Consider the following 21,588-nt stretch of genomic DNA (forward strand, 5'->3'; position numbering starts at 1 on the left):
CATCCTGTCATTTTGTTCATGTGCTAAATTATCAGCACAAACAAACTGACTACATATAATCTTTACGTCCTAATTATCTTTGCTGAAAAAACATCAGTGGACACCTTCACGCTCCGTCTTTGGATATTTAATTAATGTAAATTATTTTGGCACAGCACTAAAACTAAAATGATTGTATTTAAAATAGCTTAACTCGAGTAGTGCCTATGATGTGTTTTATATATAAATGTATATACATGTATGTATATGCAGCTGGGTAGCGTAGTGGTAAGCAGGTGCTGCAGTTCCAATTCCTGCCTGAGGCGTCTCACAGCTAGAGCCAAGGGCGATATCATCACCTCCACCTGATTGGGCACCAGGATCGTTGAGTGCGAGAGGAACTGATCTTTATTTAAAATAAAGCCTGTGTAGGCTCGACAACGTAAACACTCACCAGTATTTTGTATTTTGTCATTTCTCCAACATGACGACGAGATTGACTTTTTTGTTTTTAAACAAGTAACAGCAAAAGATGATGATGTTGTTATGAGTGTTAGACATGGCTCTAAATTTGACGATACCTCGAGTTTATAGATAGAAACCATCTCTCTGAGGTTACTGAGACACGCACACGCGACATGTGGCTTCCAGCTAACAAACACACCACATCGTAGGAACTGGGGAACATCCGCAGACATCATAAACAGAACTCACTGGTTTATTTTTGGCGTCTGTTCTCAGTGAGTCGATGACTAAAAGCACTGAGCCGCGACTTTTGTTACCTGCAGGGTCTCTGGGGGCATCGGTGAAGGGGATTTGGACTGGTAGGCGTCCTGAGAGATGAAGCCAGAGTCGTGTGAGGAGATTGAAGAGAGGCGGGCAGGTGTCTGCTGGGGCAGCACTGAGGAGGAAGAGGAGGAGGAGGCGCGATAACGGAAGTGGGAGGTCGGGGAGTGACAGTGTGAGCCGCTGGAGCGAGAGTCGCTGCTGTTCACGCTGTTCAGGCTGCTGTGGGCCGGACGGGAGGAGAAAAATAAATGTCAGAAAGAAGGAAACCTGAGAAGCTCTGAAGTCATTCACTGATTTTCTGTTTTAAAATCTCAGCTCATCACATGAAAGAATAAACAATCAACCCGAAAAATGAGTCAGGCAGATGAAATATTCTGAGTAATAAGACATGATGGTAAAATAACATTTACTGGAGTTATTTCTCTTTGATAAATCAAAACTTTCAAAAAAATCGATGATTTAAAAAAGCTGTAGTTCCACTTGTTAACCACAGAGAGGCAGCAGAGGACAGGCTCTCAGCAGACCACCTTATCTCCCTCTATTGTTGAGATAATAAGCAGCTGGCAGCAGCCACATAACTAACCTGCACATGCTGGACTTCCTGGATACGGTGGTGCTTGGTGACGAGGGAGGAGTTTGGTAGGACCAGGTGCACTCGGAGCCCTTCAGGTCTACGATTACCTGGAGAGAAAAAATGCTGTGAATCGTCTATGATGTTTCTGTGAAGGTGTCTGTGTGCAGTCAGGTCAAAGGAAGGAGTGTTTACTCCATGTCGAGGTTACCACTGAGCAGTGGGTAGAGTGAGTGGAGGTGTACTGAACGTGCTTAAATCAAAAACCCTTCTGAAATATTTTAATCGGTACAGAACGGGGCTGAAACTGAGACATTTATAACAGAGGACAAATCGTTCAATTGTGTGGTCACACGACCCCTCACAGCACCACGAGTACCTGCTCACTGGAAGCGGGCAGCTTGTGTGGGTCCATGGTTAGCATCTTCAGGTCGTCTGTCAGCGTCTGGAGGTGTGTAATCTCCCCCAGCATGGACATCTCCTCCTCCTGAGACACACAAACATTCATCAGCTGCAAATTCTACACAAAAAACAGCTTTGAGACTGACGTCATCACAGCAGCTGCTCCACAGGAGGTTTGAAGAGAGAGCTGCAGCACAGAAGGTGTAGGAGTTGATGTTCGTCAGAGATTTACATTTGGATTGCAGCTGCTGACGTCCAGCAAAGCATAAACATACAAATCTAAAGGGGCCAGGTGTTTCTTCAAAGGCTTGCAGAGTTTCTGCGTAACTCTGGTTAGAGCTCCAAACATCTTTCTGTGTTGTGCATAAACAGTTTGAATGCATCACTGACCACAACAGGCCGCAGCATGGACACGAAGCAGCAAAAGCGACTCCTCTCCTCCACCAGCGCCCTCCTCACCGCCTGCTTCTCCGTCTCCTCCAGCAGCAGGTACTTATCGCTGACGTCCTGCATGGCGCTGTCCAGCTGGGGCTGCAGGTCTCCACGGCCTGAACACAAACACGTGCACATACCTCGTTGCATCCAATTTCAACTAGAAACAGCAAGCAGACCCTCACAGCACTTACCAACCAGTTGGAGAATAGTCATTTTTCCCTAGTGACCAGTTGCCAACTGGTCTGTAGGCCTGTGAATGGGTGCAAAAGCTACAGAACAAAAAGTCTTTGTTTAGTTTGAATTGGGCCTGCTTTGTTCCAAAGTTTGTGCCCGTCACTAAAACACATTCTCGTTTACAGTGGGGGATGGGCACAAGGTAAAACCTCCTGTGGAAATCAAGCAATGAAGAAAAGAAGAAATAGCAAACATTCTGGAAAAATGCTGCCCTCTGCTGATGAAAGTTTTAGTCACAGGAAGTATCTTTAAGGCATAAAATAGCATAAAAAGAAAGAAAATGGGGACTATTTGCAATAAAAAGTAACTAAAAATCAAAACGATACACAAAAAAAGAAAAAGTTGTCTTTCAAAATGCTGATTTAAACTTTTAAACTTAAGCAGCCACCCAAAGGTAACACCAGAGTTTTCTAAATCTCTCTCTCTTGCAGACCTACACGAGCAGAGGAACCGTTTCTGCGGCGTTAACAAAATGCAATCACTTCAGTCCATCTTGGCTCAGATCAACAAACTCACACAGAACTAAAGAGGAGGCAGCCTCACAGCTGCAGCCAGATTATCAGCCATCTGTGAAATCCAATTCTCACTGAACAGAACTTTAGCTACAAAGAGCAGAGCCTGCTCTGAAACTACGATCACTCAGTGGCTTCAAAAACAACAGTCAGAGCCTCCCACAAACCATTAACCACATTAAAGTCTCAAACAAGTCTTTTCTCTCTGGCGATCAGTCAGCTGGAAACAAACAACCACTGGAATCCCACTGAAAACACACCACACATTAATAATGTTTGCCATTTTGAAATTACATTGCTGCTTTTATGAAATGCTTCTGGTTTATTTTTTAACTCTGTCCAAATGTCTCAACTCTCCCTTACTCCAAGTCTTTACTAAAGCGGTTTCATACACAGAAGATTAAACTGATTTCACGTGTCGACACGGCCGTTGCGACATGAGTCGGATGAGCTGGAGTCTGTATCTGCTTTAATATCATCTCCCACAGCGACTGTAATTGGATTAGTTAATTTACTTTGTGACACAGAGCAAAGCTGAACTATTTTTACATTGTTTCATTGACTGATCGAGAGCAGCTATTGTGGGTGTGGGTTTCCCGGAGCGCTGAATATGTCGAGTGTTTGGGGATCTTAGCACGCTACACGTTAATTCTGGTAAATTCAAATGTTCCAATTGGAAATGTGGAAATGTTGAACAGGAGTATAAGGCGACTTAGATCATCCCTGGTGAGTCATTACTACATCCAGGCGTATTTTACGCTTTTCTTCCATTTGCCCGCGTACTACGAAACAGGATTCAGGGCTTAGCGAAGGAACTTCAGGTTTCATCCTGTGATTTCCATCTTATGAAGAAAGTTCACAACTTATGCTGCAGACCTGACATCTCCAGATCTACTGACCATACGATTCTCTGAAAAACAGCATCAGGTCTTTACTTTCACTGATAGGAATAATATAAAAAAGAATTCCAGAGTCTTAAATGCAGCTTTATTCCTTCTTTATTTGGCTGTTGGCTGAAAGCAAGTTTAGAACCATTTTTGACAATGAGTATAGCGGCACAGATCGGAAACAGGCCACCCGGGTCTCCCAAGGCTGTTAAGTTAATATTTCTGCACTGCTGTATTATAACATGTAATGAATGCATTGTGCAATACTGAATTCTTTCCTTGCTGGTTTCATCAGCCCACAGCTACACTTTAGAGGATGTTAGCTTGTCAACAGCTGCTTTGGTGTCTTCTGTTAGTGATGGATCTGAAATGTTTCAGCTTCTTGCTGAAATATGCAAGAAGTTACCCAAGCACACTGCTTTAAGACAACTTCCTGTCATGTCCAGAGAACAGCTTTTAAACCGTTATGTGGCATGACATGAATCATTACCATGGATGCAAGTTTATTTTGATTCCTCAGACTGTCCTGCTTCCTTAAACACTCACTGGAGAACAAAATCTGAGTTAATCCATCAACAACGAGGCCCCCTCCAAAATGCACCCTGCACCCCCAATTCGTTAAAACCACGGACAGTGCCATGAACCGCTTGCAGCCGAGGCCCACAGCGGCAGAGAGCAGGCAGACCAACATGTGATTACTCAGTCTTTTCTTGACTTTGCTGTCATGAAAATACGACATGACAGAGCAGACTGAAAAATGCCTGCAGCAATTTTCTAAACCTCAAAGCGACGTTCACTTTTGTGTGACGAGATCACATTTAATCAGCTAATTTCACTCCTAACAACTGCTGTCTTTCCCCCTTCACATGGTGCTCTGGGGTTCAGTTTCTCCTCTTTAAAGCGATCGTTTGGTAATCTCATCTTCTGGATTTGAGGACAGACATAAACATGCAATTAAAGTTCCTCATTCCTCCAGCGAGATCCGAGGCCGGCTTCTGTGGTTGGGCTGATAGACGGGAGAACGCGCGCCGTCTCTCTGTAAGAATTTTCCAAGCACAGGCTTCAGTGATAAAGAGGAAAGAAATGGTGAAGACTTGCTTCCAGAAATGTGAACGTAATTCCAGGTTTCCCACAGAATTCAAACAAACAGGATGTCTCGGGCAGAACATCGCTCTTATGTTCTTGTTTATCTCACGATCGCCTCCTTTTTTGTCTAAATCGAGACATTTCTGAATGCTTTCTTTTCTCCTCATCCTCGTGTCCTCTGTTGACCTTTGCGTAGCTTTTTCGATACAGGTCAAACTGAGAAGACCCACAATCCCAAGACAACAGATTTTTTTGCAAGCTTGTGCACTCCAAAGGATTGGACAACATGGAGTTCCACTGTAATGCAATCAGGGGTCTGCGTGAGAACGTTGCATTTACCAAACCCAATAACCTAACCGTTCATGGTCTTTCTGTCCTCTCGCCCCTCGTTGGTCGCTGCAGATGGCTGTCCCTCCCTGAACCTAGATCTGAGGTCTCTTCCTGTTAAAAGGGAGTTTTTGCCGTCGCCAAGACATCACCTGGTCATTGGGGTTCTCTCTCTCGCTCTCTCATTGTAGGATCTTACTTTCTCTGATTTTTAAGATTCCTTCGGATAATTGTTATTGGGAACTGATGCAATAATAATTCAAATCTTAATGGGATGAGTTTAAATACCTGGAGTCAAACACCCAAAGCAAAAGGTCAATGCACAAGAGAGTGCAGGCAAGGTGGAGTGGGTGGAGACAATTGCCCAGGTGTCTCTTGGAAATTAGATTTAAATCTCATCACAAATCACTTTTCACCTGGATAAATAAAGAATGAGAGTAAAAGGGAAGATTTACAAGATGCTAGTGACATAAAAAAAATGACAGGAGACAGAGCTGAAGATGTCAAGATTTTCATTGGCAGTGACCAAGGTTGAGCAGCTCAGGTTGAGCAGCTCAGGTTGAGCAGCTCAGGTTGAGCAGCTCAGGTTGAGCAGCTCAGGTTGAGCAGCTCAGGTTGAGCAGCTCAGGTTGAGCAGCTCAGGTTGAGCAGCTCAGGTTGAGCAGCTCAGGTTGAGCAGCTCAGGTTGAGCAGCTCAGGTTGAGCAGTTTGGAGAGGCAAGGCTGAGGTGGTTTGGACATGTGCAGAGAAGAGATAGTGGACATACTGGGCAAAGGATGTTGAAGATGGAAGCAAGAAAATAGGAAGACCTCAGAGGAGGTTCATGGATGTAGTGAAGGGGGCCATGCAGAGGGTTAATGTAGGGGGGAATTGGAGGAATATGATCTGCGGTGGTGACCCTTCAACGAAGCAGCACATTATTTCTGTTGTACCCTGGATACCTGCAGTTGCTAGGTTTTTAATTTTTTTTAGCCACACACACACACACACACACACACACACACACACACACACACACACACTGATATAAAACACATCCACATATTTGAATTTAAAAGAGACATGAAGACAAACTGGTGCAAACTGTCAGCTACAAAACTGGATTTTCAAACTCCAGCAACTCCAGGATCCCATGTGATACTATAATAAAATCTATAGAGGACCATAACACCCAATTAAATTCAGCACTACATGGTGGTGTCTATGATGGGGTACTGGAGCTCACCTCACACATGACCCACCGCTTTAGACCAGCTGTGCTGTTTCCAGCTTCATATCAACAGTTTCTTTCACCTTTTCCTGTTTAAACTTGATCCATTCCGAGTTCCCGTGCTCAAAGCCAGCGCTATAAATAAAAAACCTTTCTTAAGGTGGTTTCCCTCAATCTGTTTCTCATAATATTAACTCTTACTCAGAGCTTTCCCTTCATTTTCCAGTCTCCTGTCATTACATTCATTTCATTCCAGCACAAGTTCCTCCACCTCTTTTTTTCCTTCCTTGAAACTTCTCCATGTCCTCTTCCCTCGTGACATCCACTCCAGTGCAGAGGGAGTTTCCTCTCGTGCAGTAATAACAGGCTGGGAGGACCTGAGGACTGAAGCAGTCTGACCACATCTGAGGTTCCTCTGGGGTCAACCCTGGTTCCTGTTTGTTTTGTCTTAGAAGCTCAATTCAAAGCTGGAAACCATCGAGTCCTTTGTTGGCAGCAACAACGAGCTTTTGTTTCCAGTCATAATAAGGCTCGTTTCAGTGCGATTGCTCAGACTGGGACTACTTGTTCTAAAAGCAGAGCCTGTTTTGGTGTTTACTCGTAGTCCTTTGGAGTTCAGCGGGCAGAGTGAAGAAGTAATATTGCCACATCACATTCCTGTAATTCCACTGGACTTCATGCTATCCTAAAAGTTATTTTAGAACAATTTAGTCAAGTCAGCGGTCATGCTATCAGCTCTAAGAGCCTGCAAATAAGAAGTTTACTCTGCATTAACAGCCTGACCCTGGAGGAGCATCATCTACAACTGTGAATGATCAAAAAATATCCTGATATCACTGCATTTAGACAGACCACTGATATCGGCTCTGTTATAGCTCTCATCATCTACAATGATCCTCATCGATCTCTGCTCTCTCAAGTTTGAGGTCCTCGGTTGAAATCGCAGTCTGCACAGGTAACGGTGCTTTACACAGGATTCAGCACGTACTGTGTTCACTGCTGTTAGATGGAGCTGAAGAGGGCAGCGCTAACGTAGACCTCCAGGTTGTTATCTGAAAATAGCATCAGTGTGGAAGCGATCTGGACATGCCCGAGAAGATGATGCTGAACAGGAGCTCAGTTAATTTTACATTAATAAGGGCTTTTGGTCTTTATGGAGCTGTTTTCCAAACTTTTTCATCACACCTCAAACATGCTGGATAACCTCAGCAGCTCTGTCAGCGTCCGTTCATCCGCCCGCCCTCTTCTACTTATCTGAAGTCAGGTCATGGTGGCGGCACCCTAAGCAAACTTTCCAGTTCCCTCTGGGGGTTCCCAAAGCATTCCTATTCCAGATGAGATAAGTAATCTATTCAGCCCGAGCCACCTTAACTGGCTCATTTTGACGCTGCAGGAGCGACAGCTCTACTCCTCCGGATTCCTCCAGATGTCCGAGCTCATCGCCCCATCGCTAAGCCCGAGCCCACCCACCCTTCAGATGAAACTAAGGACGTTTTCACACCTGTAGTCCGTTTACTCTGAATCCGAATCAGCTGAGACGTCACATCATGACTCTTTCAGTCATTGCCCAGACTTTATGACCAGAGGTGAAGTGTCAATGGACCGGTAAATCGAACAGTGCACCTTTGAGCAACGCTCTCTTCACCGTGGCTTCACCAATCCAATGCTCTCCAACTTCCCATCGCATGTGAAGAAGATTCCAAGATGTTTGAACTCCCTTGCTTGACTGAGCCTCTCCACAACCCCAAACATGTGGTGCTGACCCTGTCGTGTGCTGCGTTCGGGGCTGAGTCACACTGGTTGACACGGTTTTACTGAACGAGCCATGAAAATATTTCCTTTGAAGACTCTCGTTCGGTGTGCCTCTAGTCTTTGTTGTGTGAGTCACACAAACATCTAAACAGCGTGGGAACATGTTTCAGCCGACCGAAGTGGGCTGGATGTCAAACTCAAACTGAGCTGGAGGTGTCAGAGTGCGACTGTCTCATATTCACCATGTTGATATATTCACAACCCTCTAAGCTCGCCCTCTGGATTATCGTGGAAAACTTTAACACACTTTTTTTTATCATTGAAATATTAAAACCACTCAGACTAAACATTGGAGAAGTAAAAATGGAAAACACCAGTCGCCTGAGCCTTTTGCATTATTGAGAAGAGCAAGAAAGGTGGATAGATGGGTGTGTACTTACCGAAAACATCAGCTGGACGAGCAAAGCATGATGGGACGCCAAAGGAAACACATAAAAACATGATATTAGCTTTTACATCTGCACATTGCTCCGTGCAGTTACACCCTATAAAACAACTACTGATTGAATTTTCCCACAAATACCACAAAGTGCTTAATTTAAACAGTTTAAAGTTGCAGCAAAATATCGCAGCCCCTCAGCTGCAGTTTGTTATGCAGTGAACCCACACGTGACAAACCTTTCTTAGCTTTCTTCTGCAGCTTTAGAGTGTCTGATGATCTCTTCTTGATCTCCTGACGGGCTTTCTTGTACTCTGGAAAACGCACACAAACACGGTGTGAATGCAAACAGCGTGTGAAGTTTGAGATGCATGTAGAGGTTTTGTGTGTGTGTGTGTGTGTGTGTGTGTGTGTGTGTGTGTGTGTGTGTGTGTGTGTGTGTGTGTGTGTGTGTGTGTGTGAGTGAAACCTTTGGCATGGTCTTTATCCAGAGTGTTGGCAACTCTTTTCCACTCCTCCATCTGCTCCTGTAGAGGGTTGATCAGACAGTCCAGAAACACCCTGAAAGCGCACACACACACACACACACACACACACACACACACACACACACCACGTATGGTTAAAGCTGTTCCTTTTGCAGACAAAAACAAAGACCACACAACACAAATCAAATTAAAGATGAAGGCCGGATTAAATCTGTGGGGAATTAATGCAGATGTGTGTGTGGGCACCATTAGCAGAGTGATTAGCTGCAGCGGTTTCTTCCTAACAGAATTGACGCACGTGCAGAAATCAAAGGACTTGATATTTTTAAGCATACAGATCAGATTTAAGTGTGCATACAGCATCCGGAGCATGCATGAGCCTCTCTGCCTCCGTTGGGGCTCGATCACCAGTAAACTGGTGCATGGAGATCATTCCCAGGATGCCACTTCTAAGAAGTTTGGATTTACCAATAATTTGACACAAGCATATGTATTGAGTTTCTTGAATGAAGAAGAGAGCTGATTCATAAAGCAGTTTGTAAGAGGATTTATTCTGAGGTCATTTTTCCATTTAGTAATTAAAGGCTGACAGAGATCAGGAGCCATTAGATATTATGAGGTCATATTTACTGGGATTTACATGAGCTGCTGTGCATATGTCCAGCATTAAAAGGAAGTCCAACACTAGTTTCACTCCTGTGTTTCCCCTGGTCATCTGCACACCACCAGCAGCCTCACAGTCTCAGAAACGTTGGTCTAGAATAAATACTGTGATTACAAGTAGAGAATAAAAACCCCTGAAAAGGGACCAATTAGCTTTCATTCCCAAGTTAAATGACTGCTGAGGTCACGGCCACTTATTTAAGATTTATCAGCCTGATACTGTATAATGTGACAATAAGAGGATTTTACATCGCATGTGGCCAGGAAACACCTCCCCACCGAGGAGCTGGAGGGGGGAGGTGGTTGGGTGAAGGGCATCTGGGACGCTTTGCTTAGCCATATAGAAAATAACTGGATGTCTGCCGTGACACATCATACTTTATTAACAGAGGTGAACCCTGCATCCTCCTGCTACTGCATCCCTATTCACAGAGTCAGCTGGAGGTCCCATCTTACAGCTTCAATCTCTCAGACTCTCTGCTTTCATACGGGTGGAGTTAATGGACTCATGCAGCGAAGGCAAAATGAAAAAGAGGAAGGCTGATTTTGATCAGGAGGAGCGGTAGGTGAGGTTTACAGGCTCTTGGAAAGAAAGCTGGTGAAAGGATGTGGTCACAGCAGGATTGATACTGCACTCTGCGGTCACGTGGATGTAAAACATGAGTGATGAAGAGTGTAAGGAGGATTCGTAAGCAGAAAGAAGGCGGCACAAAGATGGACGAGGGTGTATTTATAAAAACGATCTGGATAATTATTTTCAGCCACAATGATGTCATTAGATTGAGTCAGGGACTGATGGACCAGGATGGAGGATCTAAAAGCTGAGGCAGGCAGAGGAGCAGGTTGCCATGGAGAACTGGGAGGACAGGCCACTCCTGTTCATCTGACACACACACACACACACACACACACACACACACACACACACACACACACACACACACACAGATCTACCCACATGGAGAACTGGCGTAGTTTGGCCTCGATGCTGCGATGCCTCATGCACATCCTGGTGAGGGCTGAACCGATGTCCCGGGTCCCCCCTGAAAGCAAACACACAGACACAGAGAACAATCTGTCAGTCAGACCGGGAGCTGCAGATCACTGGAAGACTTTCAACATGACGCAAACTCACAACTCACCCTTGCAGCTCTTGCATTTGTAAATCCTGTGTTTCTGCCTATCATCTATTTATTTAACCTCTAAAGCTGAAACAGGTTTTCCTCCAAATAAGAAGCCTTATCAATACCATAGACGCTCACATGCAACTTTATTAGCTACAAGCCTTCACCTGCTCGAAAAGTCAGTCACAGCGACTCGATGAATTTAGGCGTAATCAAGACAAGCGGCTAAAGTTCAGACTGAGCATCAGAATGTTAAAGGAAGGTGATTTAAAGGACTGAACGTTGTTGTTGGTGTCGGACAGGTTGGTCTGAGTATTTCAGAAACTGATGACTTTCCCCTCATAACCATCTCTAAGGTTTAAAAAACAGGAAATATCCTGTGAGCTGCAGTTTCCCTGGGAGCAAATGCCTTGTTGATACCAGAAGACAGAAGTGAAAGGTCAGGCTGCTTTGAGTTGATAAGAAGCAACAACGAGTCAAATACTGACCAGTGAAAACTGAGGTATGCAGAAGAGCATCTGAAAACGCACAACACGTCGCAGCTTAGAGCAGATTGGCTATAGCACAGAGACCACACCGAGCGCCGCTGCTCTCAGCTAACAACAGGAAACTGAGGATACAATTCTCACAGACTCAACAGACGACTGAAGAATCACCGCCTGGTCTCATGAGTCTTGATCCTGCTGCAACATTTTGATGGTAGATCCATCCTGCCCTTTATTGGTGCTTCTGGCTCCTGCTGGTGGTGTGATGTGAACACTTCTTTTGGCAGTTTCTGCCCTTTAGTACCAACACAGTATCATTTAAATGCCCCAGGCTGTCTGAGTACTCAGTGTACAGTGTCTGCTTCCAGCAGGATAACGCGCTGTGTCACAGAGTTCATCTCATAATGGTTTCTTGAACATGACCTTCACAGTCACCAGATCTCAATCCAATCGAGCACCTTCGAGGCAGGAACAGGAGATTCACATGATGGATGCAACTGACAGATCTGCAGCAGCTGTGTGATTCTGTCACGTGGTTTTAGACCAGAATATCTTACATGTTTCCAGCACCTTGTTGAATCTACGCCATGAAGAATTCAGGTCATTCTGATGGCAAACACAGGTCCAATCCAGCACCAGACCCTAAGGAAGCACCCAGTGAGTGTAGCAAGTAATAAACCCTTAATGGATTATAGTAAAAACATGCAACCACCATCCTCAACATAACAGGTAAACACAAACCACAAGCTTTGACAAGCTATAACTTATCCTGTTTATAATCAGCAGGGATGCTAAATGTGTACAAACAGAATTATTCCCCTTACCTAAGATAGCAAAAACAACTGATGAATACAACACTTGTATGTCATCAGCTTGTGTTATATGGAGCAAATCTCTAGGAGAATGTAAACACACGCACACACACACACACACACACACCCTGTCGAAATGAGCGAACTGCAGAGCACTCGTACTTCTGTGTGGGTCTGACATCTTTCGCTCGTGCATTAGATCTGCACAGCATCAAAAATACATCCAAATGTGAGCCCTTCCACTCATGTACAGCTGTGATTTTCTTATCATTGGAGTCTGCTAGAGTAGCTTTGCATGATCCAGGATTCAGAATAATCCATTGTCCTCAAAGTCACCCAGATCTCAGCGCAGGTGAACATTCATGAGATTCTAGAGACGTGCCGAGCTGCAATCTGCACCACCATCACAGCCACGCTGCATTAGCTGCTACAAGCTAAGGGAAACTCCTGCATTTGACTCTTTGCACTTCTACAAATGATGACTTGGATAATATTTAGTGTGAGCGCACAACAACACCGGATTTCTTCATCAGCTTACTTGGTAGAAAGCTTGTTCCAAGTATCTTGGACTGGCTGACATTCTTCTGTGAATTTAAGCCGAGTCAGAGTTCGCTGTTACTTTGTGTAATCTGAGATGTTATTAAAGGACAAAGAAGGTAGCTGCACCTTCTCCCACACAGCCACTCGATAAACAAACCCATGAAAACATGAGCTAAATAAATATCCTTCTGTATTTAAGACTGAAAACAATGCAAACACATTTGATAACTTAACCAAGTTAATAAAGCAATTTCAGCAACTCCAGAAATGGACGGGATTCAACCTCCAGTGTCTTGCTCAGGGACACTCTGGCAGGGTGTCGGGGAGCTGACTGTCAGTGCAGCAGAAGCTCCACAGGCGCCAGATGGTCATCTTCTCTTTCCCCCAGACAGAACACTCCCTCCTGGGGAAAAGTTCACCACAACTCAGCCTGGCAGCCTGGAGATCCAGCAGCTCCTCCAACACACGCCAGCGCTCGCCTTCCTGTACATGTGAAGACCATCTACAACCACATTCCTCTCCAGCTTTGACTTCAACCTCTCCTGAATTCTTCACTTCTTAATATCCTGACTAGCAAATTCTTGTCTTTTAATATCGTGTATTGTGGACTTGCTTACTCTTTAACTTCTGGAAGGAATATCATCAGGAAGAGCCCCACTGAGCAAACACACGAGTTGGCTGGGTGGGTGAACACTGCAATGCACCACTCCTCTCCCTTCCCGATGCCTTCCTCCTTTCCTCTTCGTCTTCTCTCCAACATGTTTCTGTCACACCCTTATGTCTCTTTTCTGCCTTCTCTTTAGGCTCCTCAGAGCCATCGAAGGCACAGCGAGGACGAGCCGTCCTGCTCCCAGCGCACATATAAGATGAAATAACATTACCCTACATGTGTGTCTATGATGGATTGCTGATGATTAAATCTTCCATGCCGAATTCTCAGCAAGTGAAAACGAAACAAAGTCCCAAATGGGAAACTGAACCACATCAACGTGTAGAAGAAAGCTGCGTGACAAGAGGCTCATAGCAGAGACACTGCAACAAGCATGAAAATATTAGTGCCGCTCCCGTCAGCTGAGCTTAACGGGTCAATCAACTTGTGTGAGTGGAGTGGAAGAAATGTACGGCAACCAAGTGCAAATAAAGATCAGGCTGTGGTTGATAAAAGGACCAAATTGTGTCAGTTCCAAGTTTGATAAGGTTTCAGCACTAAAACTATTTTTATGTTTACAGATAGTTTCAATTGCAAAGATGTATTAAAACACTTTAAAGACTGGCTTTCTGACCCTAAACCTCTGTCGTGTGTGGTGTTTCTGGGAGCACACAGTGAGCTGTGTGCTTCTTTTGGTTGTAGACAGTAAAAAAAAAAAAAAAAAGAAAAGTTGCCCCATAAACTGTTCACAACAAAGTTTGTAGAGGTTTTAAATAACCGTGTCATGATTCCTGGAAAGACACGTAAGCGCAAAGTTTTCCTGGCTCCCAAAATTACTCCAGCACCAAAGTAAGTGGAGAGCTGAACCCTAACTTGACCTGATTTATTTTATTTTGGAAGAAATTCTTAGGGCTCTGTTGATGTTATTGACGGTTTCTTGAACCCTGAAGCCTCGGGGCTTTCATCCATTCATCCATGTTTGATTTAGCCATTTCTTTAAGAAGCTCTGTTCACTCCAAATACCACCTCCTCTTCCACTTTCCTCTTGCCCTCCTTCACACCGTCTCTCCATCACTCCCATGCTCTCTCTCGTCTGTTCTCACATTCAGAGGAGGTGCTGCCTCCTCTCTTCTCACCTCATCTCCTCGTCTCTGCTGCCCTCCTCTGAGAAACAAGATGTCACACTTCAGAATCGGTCCAGGCCAAATTTCTCACCCGCCATCTCTGGTGGTGGTGCAAAATATAATTTGTCAGAATTGCTGCAGGGCTTCTCCGGCAAAGATTTTACGACAACAATAGAGTCAAAGTCGTAAAGCAGACCTCCAAATGAGCTCACTTTTGAAGGTCTATGTGAGCCAGGCGTGCTGATAAAGCTGACATGGCAGGTTTTCTTACAGGACAAAAGGCCCGAGATGGCTTCTCACTGGCGATCTGAATCGTGCAGATCTGTGAAAACGATTTCATCTACAAACATTTGGCCTGAGTGCTGGCTGGGCAGCTTTCCACACACACTGTAACTCCCCGTCTTTCAACCTTTTTGACCTCATATCCTCAATTTCTCAGAACCACCACAGTCTGAGATAGCGTGACTAACAGTGCACGCTATCTTTATTTTAGGAGGCAGCATCAATGATCTGAAGCGTTACAATTCACATTTAAGCCAAGAGGCGAGAGTCCTTTAAGCCAGATCATCATTCACTTTGTGTACACACACTGTTCTTCTGATTTGTAAAGAGCCTGGTACGAATCTAAACAAATCAAATCTAAAACTACTAATGCGAGGACACCTGTTTATGTGGATGTGGTGATCCTGGCAGGATCTCCAAGTCAGTGTCTCTCTTGACAAAAGGCTTTACCACTGGGTCTTAGTGCTGTTTATCAACCCAAACCGTTGCCTAGTTTTAGAGAAATCAGCTGCAGAGATGTCTGGCTTCTCTTGATTATAAGATGTGTTTAAAGTGCAATAAATACACTCAAAATAAATTAAAAGAACACTTTGAAAACAATGGGGAAAAACATGCATATACATCTATAATGATATGGACCAGGTAACGTTTTAGGAAGGAAACGATGCCACATATTTTGATGAAAATGATCAACCTACACAAGCTGAATACAAAAACAACTCAAAAATCTAAGTAAAAAAAGATGCAGCAGTTAGTTCACTTTGCCAAAGTTTCCATGAGCAACTCAAAATGCTGCTCAGTAGTTTCTGCAGCTGCCACAAGCTGCTGTGGACGCCTGACAACATTGGGACATGCTCCTAATGAGACGATGGATGGTCTGCTGGGAATCTCCTCCCAGATCTGGACCAGGGCATCATTGAGCTGATGGGGCCAGTCAGTGGTATCGGTCCCTTCCTCCTCTAGGAAATGAACCCTAACCCACTGCACCAGCGCAGGGTCTAAAAATTGCTCCAAGGATTTCCTTTGGCTAAGTAAGGGCAGTCAGGGTGCTGTTGTTGAGCCTGCAGATATCTGTATGTCCCTCCATGGATATGCCTCCTCGGACAATCGCCACCAAACCAGTCATGCTTAATGTTACAGGCAGACCCTTTCAGGTCTGTCACATGAGCTCAGGGTGGAAAGTGGTGGACCTGGTATTCTGTGGCAAATGCCAGTCTGGCTCCACGGTGCCAGACAGTGAGCACAGGGCCCACCAGAGGACGTCCGGCCCTCATAAAGTCTGTTTCTGATTACTCAGTGGCCTGTGGAGGTCATTTGTAGCTCTGGCAGTGCTCATCCTGTTCCTCCTTACACAGTGATGCAGATACAGATGTTGATGGGTTAAAGACCTTTTGCAGCCTGTTCGGCTCTCTTAGAGTAACTGCCCGTTTCCTGAACTCTCCTCCAGGCTCTTGAGACTGTGCTGGGAGACAGCAAACCTTCACACACTGATGAGCCATCCTGGAGGAGTTAGAGTGTGTGTCCGAGCTCCGTAGTAGTGACACTACTCTAGAACTCTGTATGTTAGTAATCCATTATTGCCATATTACACATAAAAGCAGCTTGGGAAAACTACTAAGACATAAAACACATGTAGCAGCTCAATACTCTTTGATCTATCGGCACACATCAGATGCACTGATGCAGTGGTATAATTACAGTAGATTAGGTCACTTTGCTGTATTTTATGGCTGTAAACTGTGATCCGGTGCGTTCACACTGCTCCAGGCTATAAAGTGGAAAATTAACTTCCTGGTGTCTTTTTCTCACGTCTGTGTGCACAGAGACGCATCGATGTCAACACAGCTCTGCTCTCCCATCTGTACCCCACAATTTACATTTTAGTGGATTGGTGGAGCCACGAAACATAAAAACATAAAATTGCCTTCCATCCACACCCCGAACGTGCTGGCCGAAGCCGCCAAGCTTAACAACTCTTCTGGCAGAAACGCTGGGATCACGCTCAGTGTGACATGATGTAAACGTCCGTGGCGTCCCCTCAGCTGGGCTGTGATGTTAGTTGGCTGCACAGTTCTTTGGGTTGGCAGGTTGTAATTCGCCAGAAACCAAATGGTTCCTACACGAATCTACTCAGAAAACACACAAACCTTGTTCTGAATAACTGGGTCGGTATTGCAAATGTATATTTTTTTCATTTGTCCTTTTCTTGAAGAGATTTGAGCACCACAAGGCGAGTGGTGTGTATGACCTCGCTATAGCAGTTCTCTGTAAAACTGGGTAACTCACACAAACACTGTAGATCAATAATCGCCATTGCAACACACACATTTGACTTTAGTGACCTTTTAACTGAGTGCAAATGCTGAGCAGAACAAACGAAAGGAGATCATTTTAGAAAAATAGCTGAGTAAGGAAACTAATCTCTCAACTTTCATCACAAACAGTACAAAGGTTTGATTTTTAGTCACAGTTCAGATGAACTTCATGTCCGGTGTTAGCAGGCTAGAGCTCTTCCTGCAGGGTCACAATCAGTCAATCAGTTATTGGTCAAATGCAGCTCATTGACCCGACTTCTCACTCGGGCCCTGTGTTGTGTGTTGTGTGTTATTGAGACCCAGCTGACCCAATTCAGTGGGACAGAGCAGCGTCTCTGTCTGAGCTTCAGAGCGAACCGGCTGCAGGTCAGACAGAGACGCTGCTCTGCAGACAGAACGGCCCGAGGCTCCACAACAGCTCATCTGCATGGAAGACCAAACTCGGCCCATTTAAACCCTCAGACAGAAGAAGCCCTGGCCGTGACACCACACAGGAAATTAGTTGTTAGTCAGAGACCAGCAAGAAGGGAAAGAGATCAAAACTGAGGCCGGACCGGAGCGAAATGAAGGAAACATGCTAATCAACACGGAGTTCAGACATCTCAACCTATGAGAAAAAAACCTCTCAGGTAACGTTAGTTCACCGATGATTAGCAGAAACCAAAAACTACTTCTGGAAACGTGTTAAACAGCACAGATGATACAAAACAAAGTTTCTGTACCTAACATAAGATTCTGCTTTGGGATTACATAGGATGCGGTCTAAATTTGGCACAATTCTTACGGAAATCTGGAATTATCTGAATAAATAATGAGCAAACGAGACTGATTCAACTTTTTGTGCCAGCGTTCATTACTCTGGACCACAAAAAGACTTCAGCCAGCGCCAAAAACAGAGCAGAATCATCCCTTTGCATTGGAACAATCTCTCGTCTCATCCGTTTTCTTCCAACAACCAGCAGCTCCAACAGTGAAGCTGTTCGATGATAACTACGTAGTGTAGTTTAAAATGTTAGGCACATATGAGAAGAATATAAATGAGTGTATATTGTTCTTTTTGTCTGTGTTCATATAGTTTTGATTTTAGACTCATAACTTTCATAAGAGCTCATCAGGTAAAAAGAGATAACCCAATAATGTCTGTTTATAGAGATAATATTGTTGTTGTGAATGTTTTCATATGACATCACTTCTACTTGAGGCGGTAAAAGCAGATTTTACTTTAAAAAGCTCAGTGACGTCAAAAATTAGAGGAAAATAAAACCACTACAAAACGGTACAGTAGCCACGCCCCTTTTCTCTCTCATTTCTCATCTCAGAACAGCTGAGATTTATCTGGTAGATAAAAACAGCAGAGCCTCAACAGTAAAACGCTGCTTACATGTTGATGAATCAGTGCTATTAGTACGTCACATAACTCAGACGACAGCTAGTATGGACATTCTCACTTTGATTTATTATTGAGAGTTTATTAGTAGCTTGAGCTCAGGAAAGGGTCTTTCCTCCTGTACGTCCCTGTCATCTCAAAATCTATAGCAAAAACTATGAATTATTTTATTAACTGTAAAACTTCATTTGTAATCCACAGCCTAGAGCGTCACAGCTGCAGTTTCTTTAGCATTAGTAAAGCAAAAAGCTGCAGGATAGATGAGCAGAACACAACTGCACCAAACACACAGGCGACATTAGCGACCTGATGGCTAAGCACTTACTCTTCTACACTGCGAGCTGCTGCAGTTGACCATATTCCTCTTTCAAAGAGGTCATAGACAATGAAGACTTTCTGGAATTATAAATACAGGCCACTAAATATCCTGGTCTATGAGGACTTTGATTTTACTCATGACCTTTATTTGCCTTTAAAGATGAGCTTTTGTTACCTGTGGTTGATGTCGCAGTGTGATCTTTTTCCTGTGTGATGTGGGTTGAATTTAGTGAATGATTGTTGATATCTGTCCAGGTAACTGAAGACTCGTCCTGTTGGAGTTTAACTTGAGATTTTTCAGCCCTAAGTGGAAGTTTTCTACTCTGGGAACACTACGAGGAAGGATTTGGTGCATTCGTGGACTCTGGACTCAAACAGAGTTCTTTGATATTTGAGTTTATGCTAATGTTTATTTGGCTCAGTTTGAATTAGGTTATTTGCATCTTTAGTACTGAATAAAACAGCGAATGACTTGATTTTACTCAACGAACTCCTGGATGATGTTTGACCTTCATGTTGGACGTCATTGAAATACTTTTTAAACAACTTCAGCTTTCAGCGCCACAAACGACAATCACAAGCATCGGCAGCTTTCTGGGTAAAAGACAGAAAAACTTTTTGGGAAGTGTCCTGGGGCACGACTCTAATCCAGCACGCACACTTTCAACCCTAATTTAAAAATCGAGATTCCTGACCGACTTTTTCCGAGACGATAACCTCGCTGTCGAGCGCTCTCGACACTTTAACCAGCGGATGTTGAGCCGCGTCAGCGCGGTGTTGAAGTGAACAGTGGGTGACCTGGAATCTAAGACTGGAATTTAAATCCATCCGACTGGGACGTGAGCTCAGCCATCGCATTCCCACAGGAGCAGCTCCACACGAACACTGGTGGAACTGGGCTGAGGAACTGGAGCAGCTGAAGCATCTCACACTCACACTCACACACACACAGTAGCCCAGCAGGACAGGCAGTAAATCAGTGTCCTGTAGAACGAGACTATATTTCTTATCTTGTTGCTACAGGGAGGTTACTACTAGGGAGCTATTTTTGAGAACTGGAGCATGAAGGAGGAGGAAGAAGAATAAAACAACGACAACTGGAGCTGCAGAGGACAGAAGATGGGATACAAGAAGAAAAAGAATTAAAAATTAAAAGGAAACAAACACTTCAACGACCCTGCTCGTCTTCTTTAATCCCAAACACAAGTGTTACGGTGCAAACAACAAAAAACCCAGATAAAGAAAAAGAAATACTAAAAGCAAAACCACATTGTAGCCTCAGTTCTAACAGGCCAAGAAGTCACATCCAACCCACAGACCCTAAACATCAGCTCATACCCTTGCACACATTCACAGAGAAGACCCTATATAGAAATTACACCCTTTGCACTGCCTTAGGCCCCAATTCCTGTGTATCTGCAACCCGCTTTGCAACCCACATCCCCTTAGTGTCTTCATTTCACGCCAAGTGTAATTATAATTGGTGTCATATCTAATATCATATTGATGTCCGCTCTGTTCTTGAGTTTACTAGATTAGTTTTTGCTGCATTGCCGCACTGTCAATGACAGTAAAGTGTTTCTGACTGAATCGCAGTAAAACGGTTTCAGTACTTTGATCCTTTCCGTTGCTGTAGTGACAGCAGTGCATTCAGTTGTCTGTGGGTTGGTCTCTCTGTGGGTTTACCTGTAGCTACAGCAGGATCATCTGGGCAATGCTGTCAGCTGCTCTTACTCGTGTTTTCTGATCAACTCGGATCAGTTTTTAGTTACATCAAAAAAGAGAAAAAAAGCTACAAAGTAACTCTGACCTTTGAGAGCAACAAACAGGAAACTTACTCTTTAAAAAGGCAGCAAATGTGCAAATCTGTTAAAAAGTGCCTCCACCTTTACCGCGACTGAAAAATCTGGATCTTCTTGTGTGCATAGAAAAATAATTACAAATTATTATTTTAGGATGGGATGTTTGTAAGGAAGTTTCACATAAAAATAAGTCTCAAAAATGTGGTTTAAGTACACAAAAATTTAAAGTTGTAAGTTCAGAGAGTGGCTTCATCGGGTGAGGGCCTCCAGATCGCACTGGAACGGTTCACAGCTGAGTGTGAAGCAACGGGAATGAGGATCAGCACCTCCAAATCTGAGGCCATGGTTCTCAGCCGGAAAAGGAGTGCCCACTCCGGGTCGGGGATGAGTTTCTGCACCAACTGGAGGAGTTCAAGTATCTCGGCGTCTTGTTCGCGAGTGATGGGAGAAGGGAGCCGGAGATCGACAGACGGATTGGTGCTGCAGCTGCAGTAATGCGGCCGCAGCACCGGTCCGTCGTGGTGAAGAGGGAGCTGAGTGTAAAAGTGAAGCTCTCAATTTACCGGTCGATCTACGTCCCTACCCTCACCTATGGCCACGAGCTGTGGGTAGTGACTGAAAGAACGAGATCGCGGATACAAGCGGCAGAAATGAGCTTCCTCCGAAGGGTGGCTGGCCTCTCCCTTAGAGATAGGGTGAGAAGTTCGGCCATCCGGGAGGGGCTCAGAGTAGAGCTGCTGGTCCTCCACATCGAAAGGAGCCAGCTGAGGTAGTTTGGGCATCTGACAAGGATGCCTCCTGGGTGAGGTTTTCTGGGCATGTCCCACTGGGAGGAGGCCCCGGGGCAGACCCAGGACACCCTGGAGAGATTATATCTCTCGGCCGGCCTGGGAACGCCTTGGTGTTCCCCCGGATAAGCTGGAGGAGGTGGCTGGGGAGAGGGAGGTCTGGGCCTCTTTGCTTAGGCTGCTGCCCC

At 44.6% G+C, this 21,588-nt stretch overlaps 1 protein-coding gene and 1 long non-coding RNA gene across 6 annotated transcripts in view; one reads left to right on the forward strand and one right to left on the reverse strand.

Annotated features, from left to right (window-relative positions):
* The window catches only part of LOC120746583 (protein MTSS 1-like), a 62,773-nt gene that overhangs the window by 5,672 nt on the left and 35,513 nt on the right, over positions 1-21,588 (reverse strand). For 4 of the 5 annotated variants that reach the window (XM_040052011.1, XM_040052012.1, XM_040052013.1 and 1 more), the window contains exons 4-11: positions 10,733-10,817; positions 9,093-9,184; positions 8,863-8,937; positions 8,625-8,636; positions 2,132-2,289; positions 1,719-1,826; positions 1,352-1,449; positions 762-987 (exon numbers count right to left, since the gene is read on the reverse strand). In XM_040052011.1, the coding sequence (XP_039907945.1) occupies positions 762-987; positions 1,352-1,449; positions 1,719-1,826; positions 2,132-2,289; positions 8,625-8,636; positions 8,863-8,937; positions 9,093-9,184; positions 10,733-10,817 (854 nt within the window). The other variant, XM_040052014.1, reaches the window with a different exon arrangement.
* LOC120746590 lies at positions 5,684-6,286 on the forward strand. The gene is made up of 2 exons (XR_005698885.1): positions 5,684-5,780; positions 5,907-6,286. It is a non-coding gene; the product is annotated as an uncharacterized LOC120746590 (long non-coding RNA).

Source organism: Simochromis diagramma, unplaced genomic scaffold (assembly GCF_900408965.1).
Source record: "Simochromis diagramma unplaced genomic scaffold, fSimDia1.1 OVJJ01000171.1, whole genome shotgun sequence".
Taxonomy (NCBI): Eukaryota; Metazoa; Chordata; class Actinopteri; order Cichliformes; family Cichlidae; genus Simochromis; species Simochromis diagramma.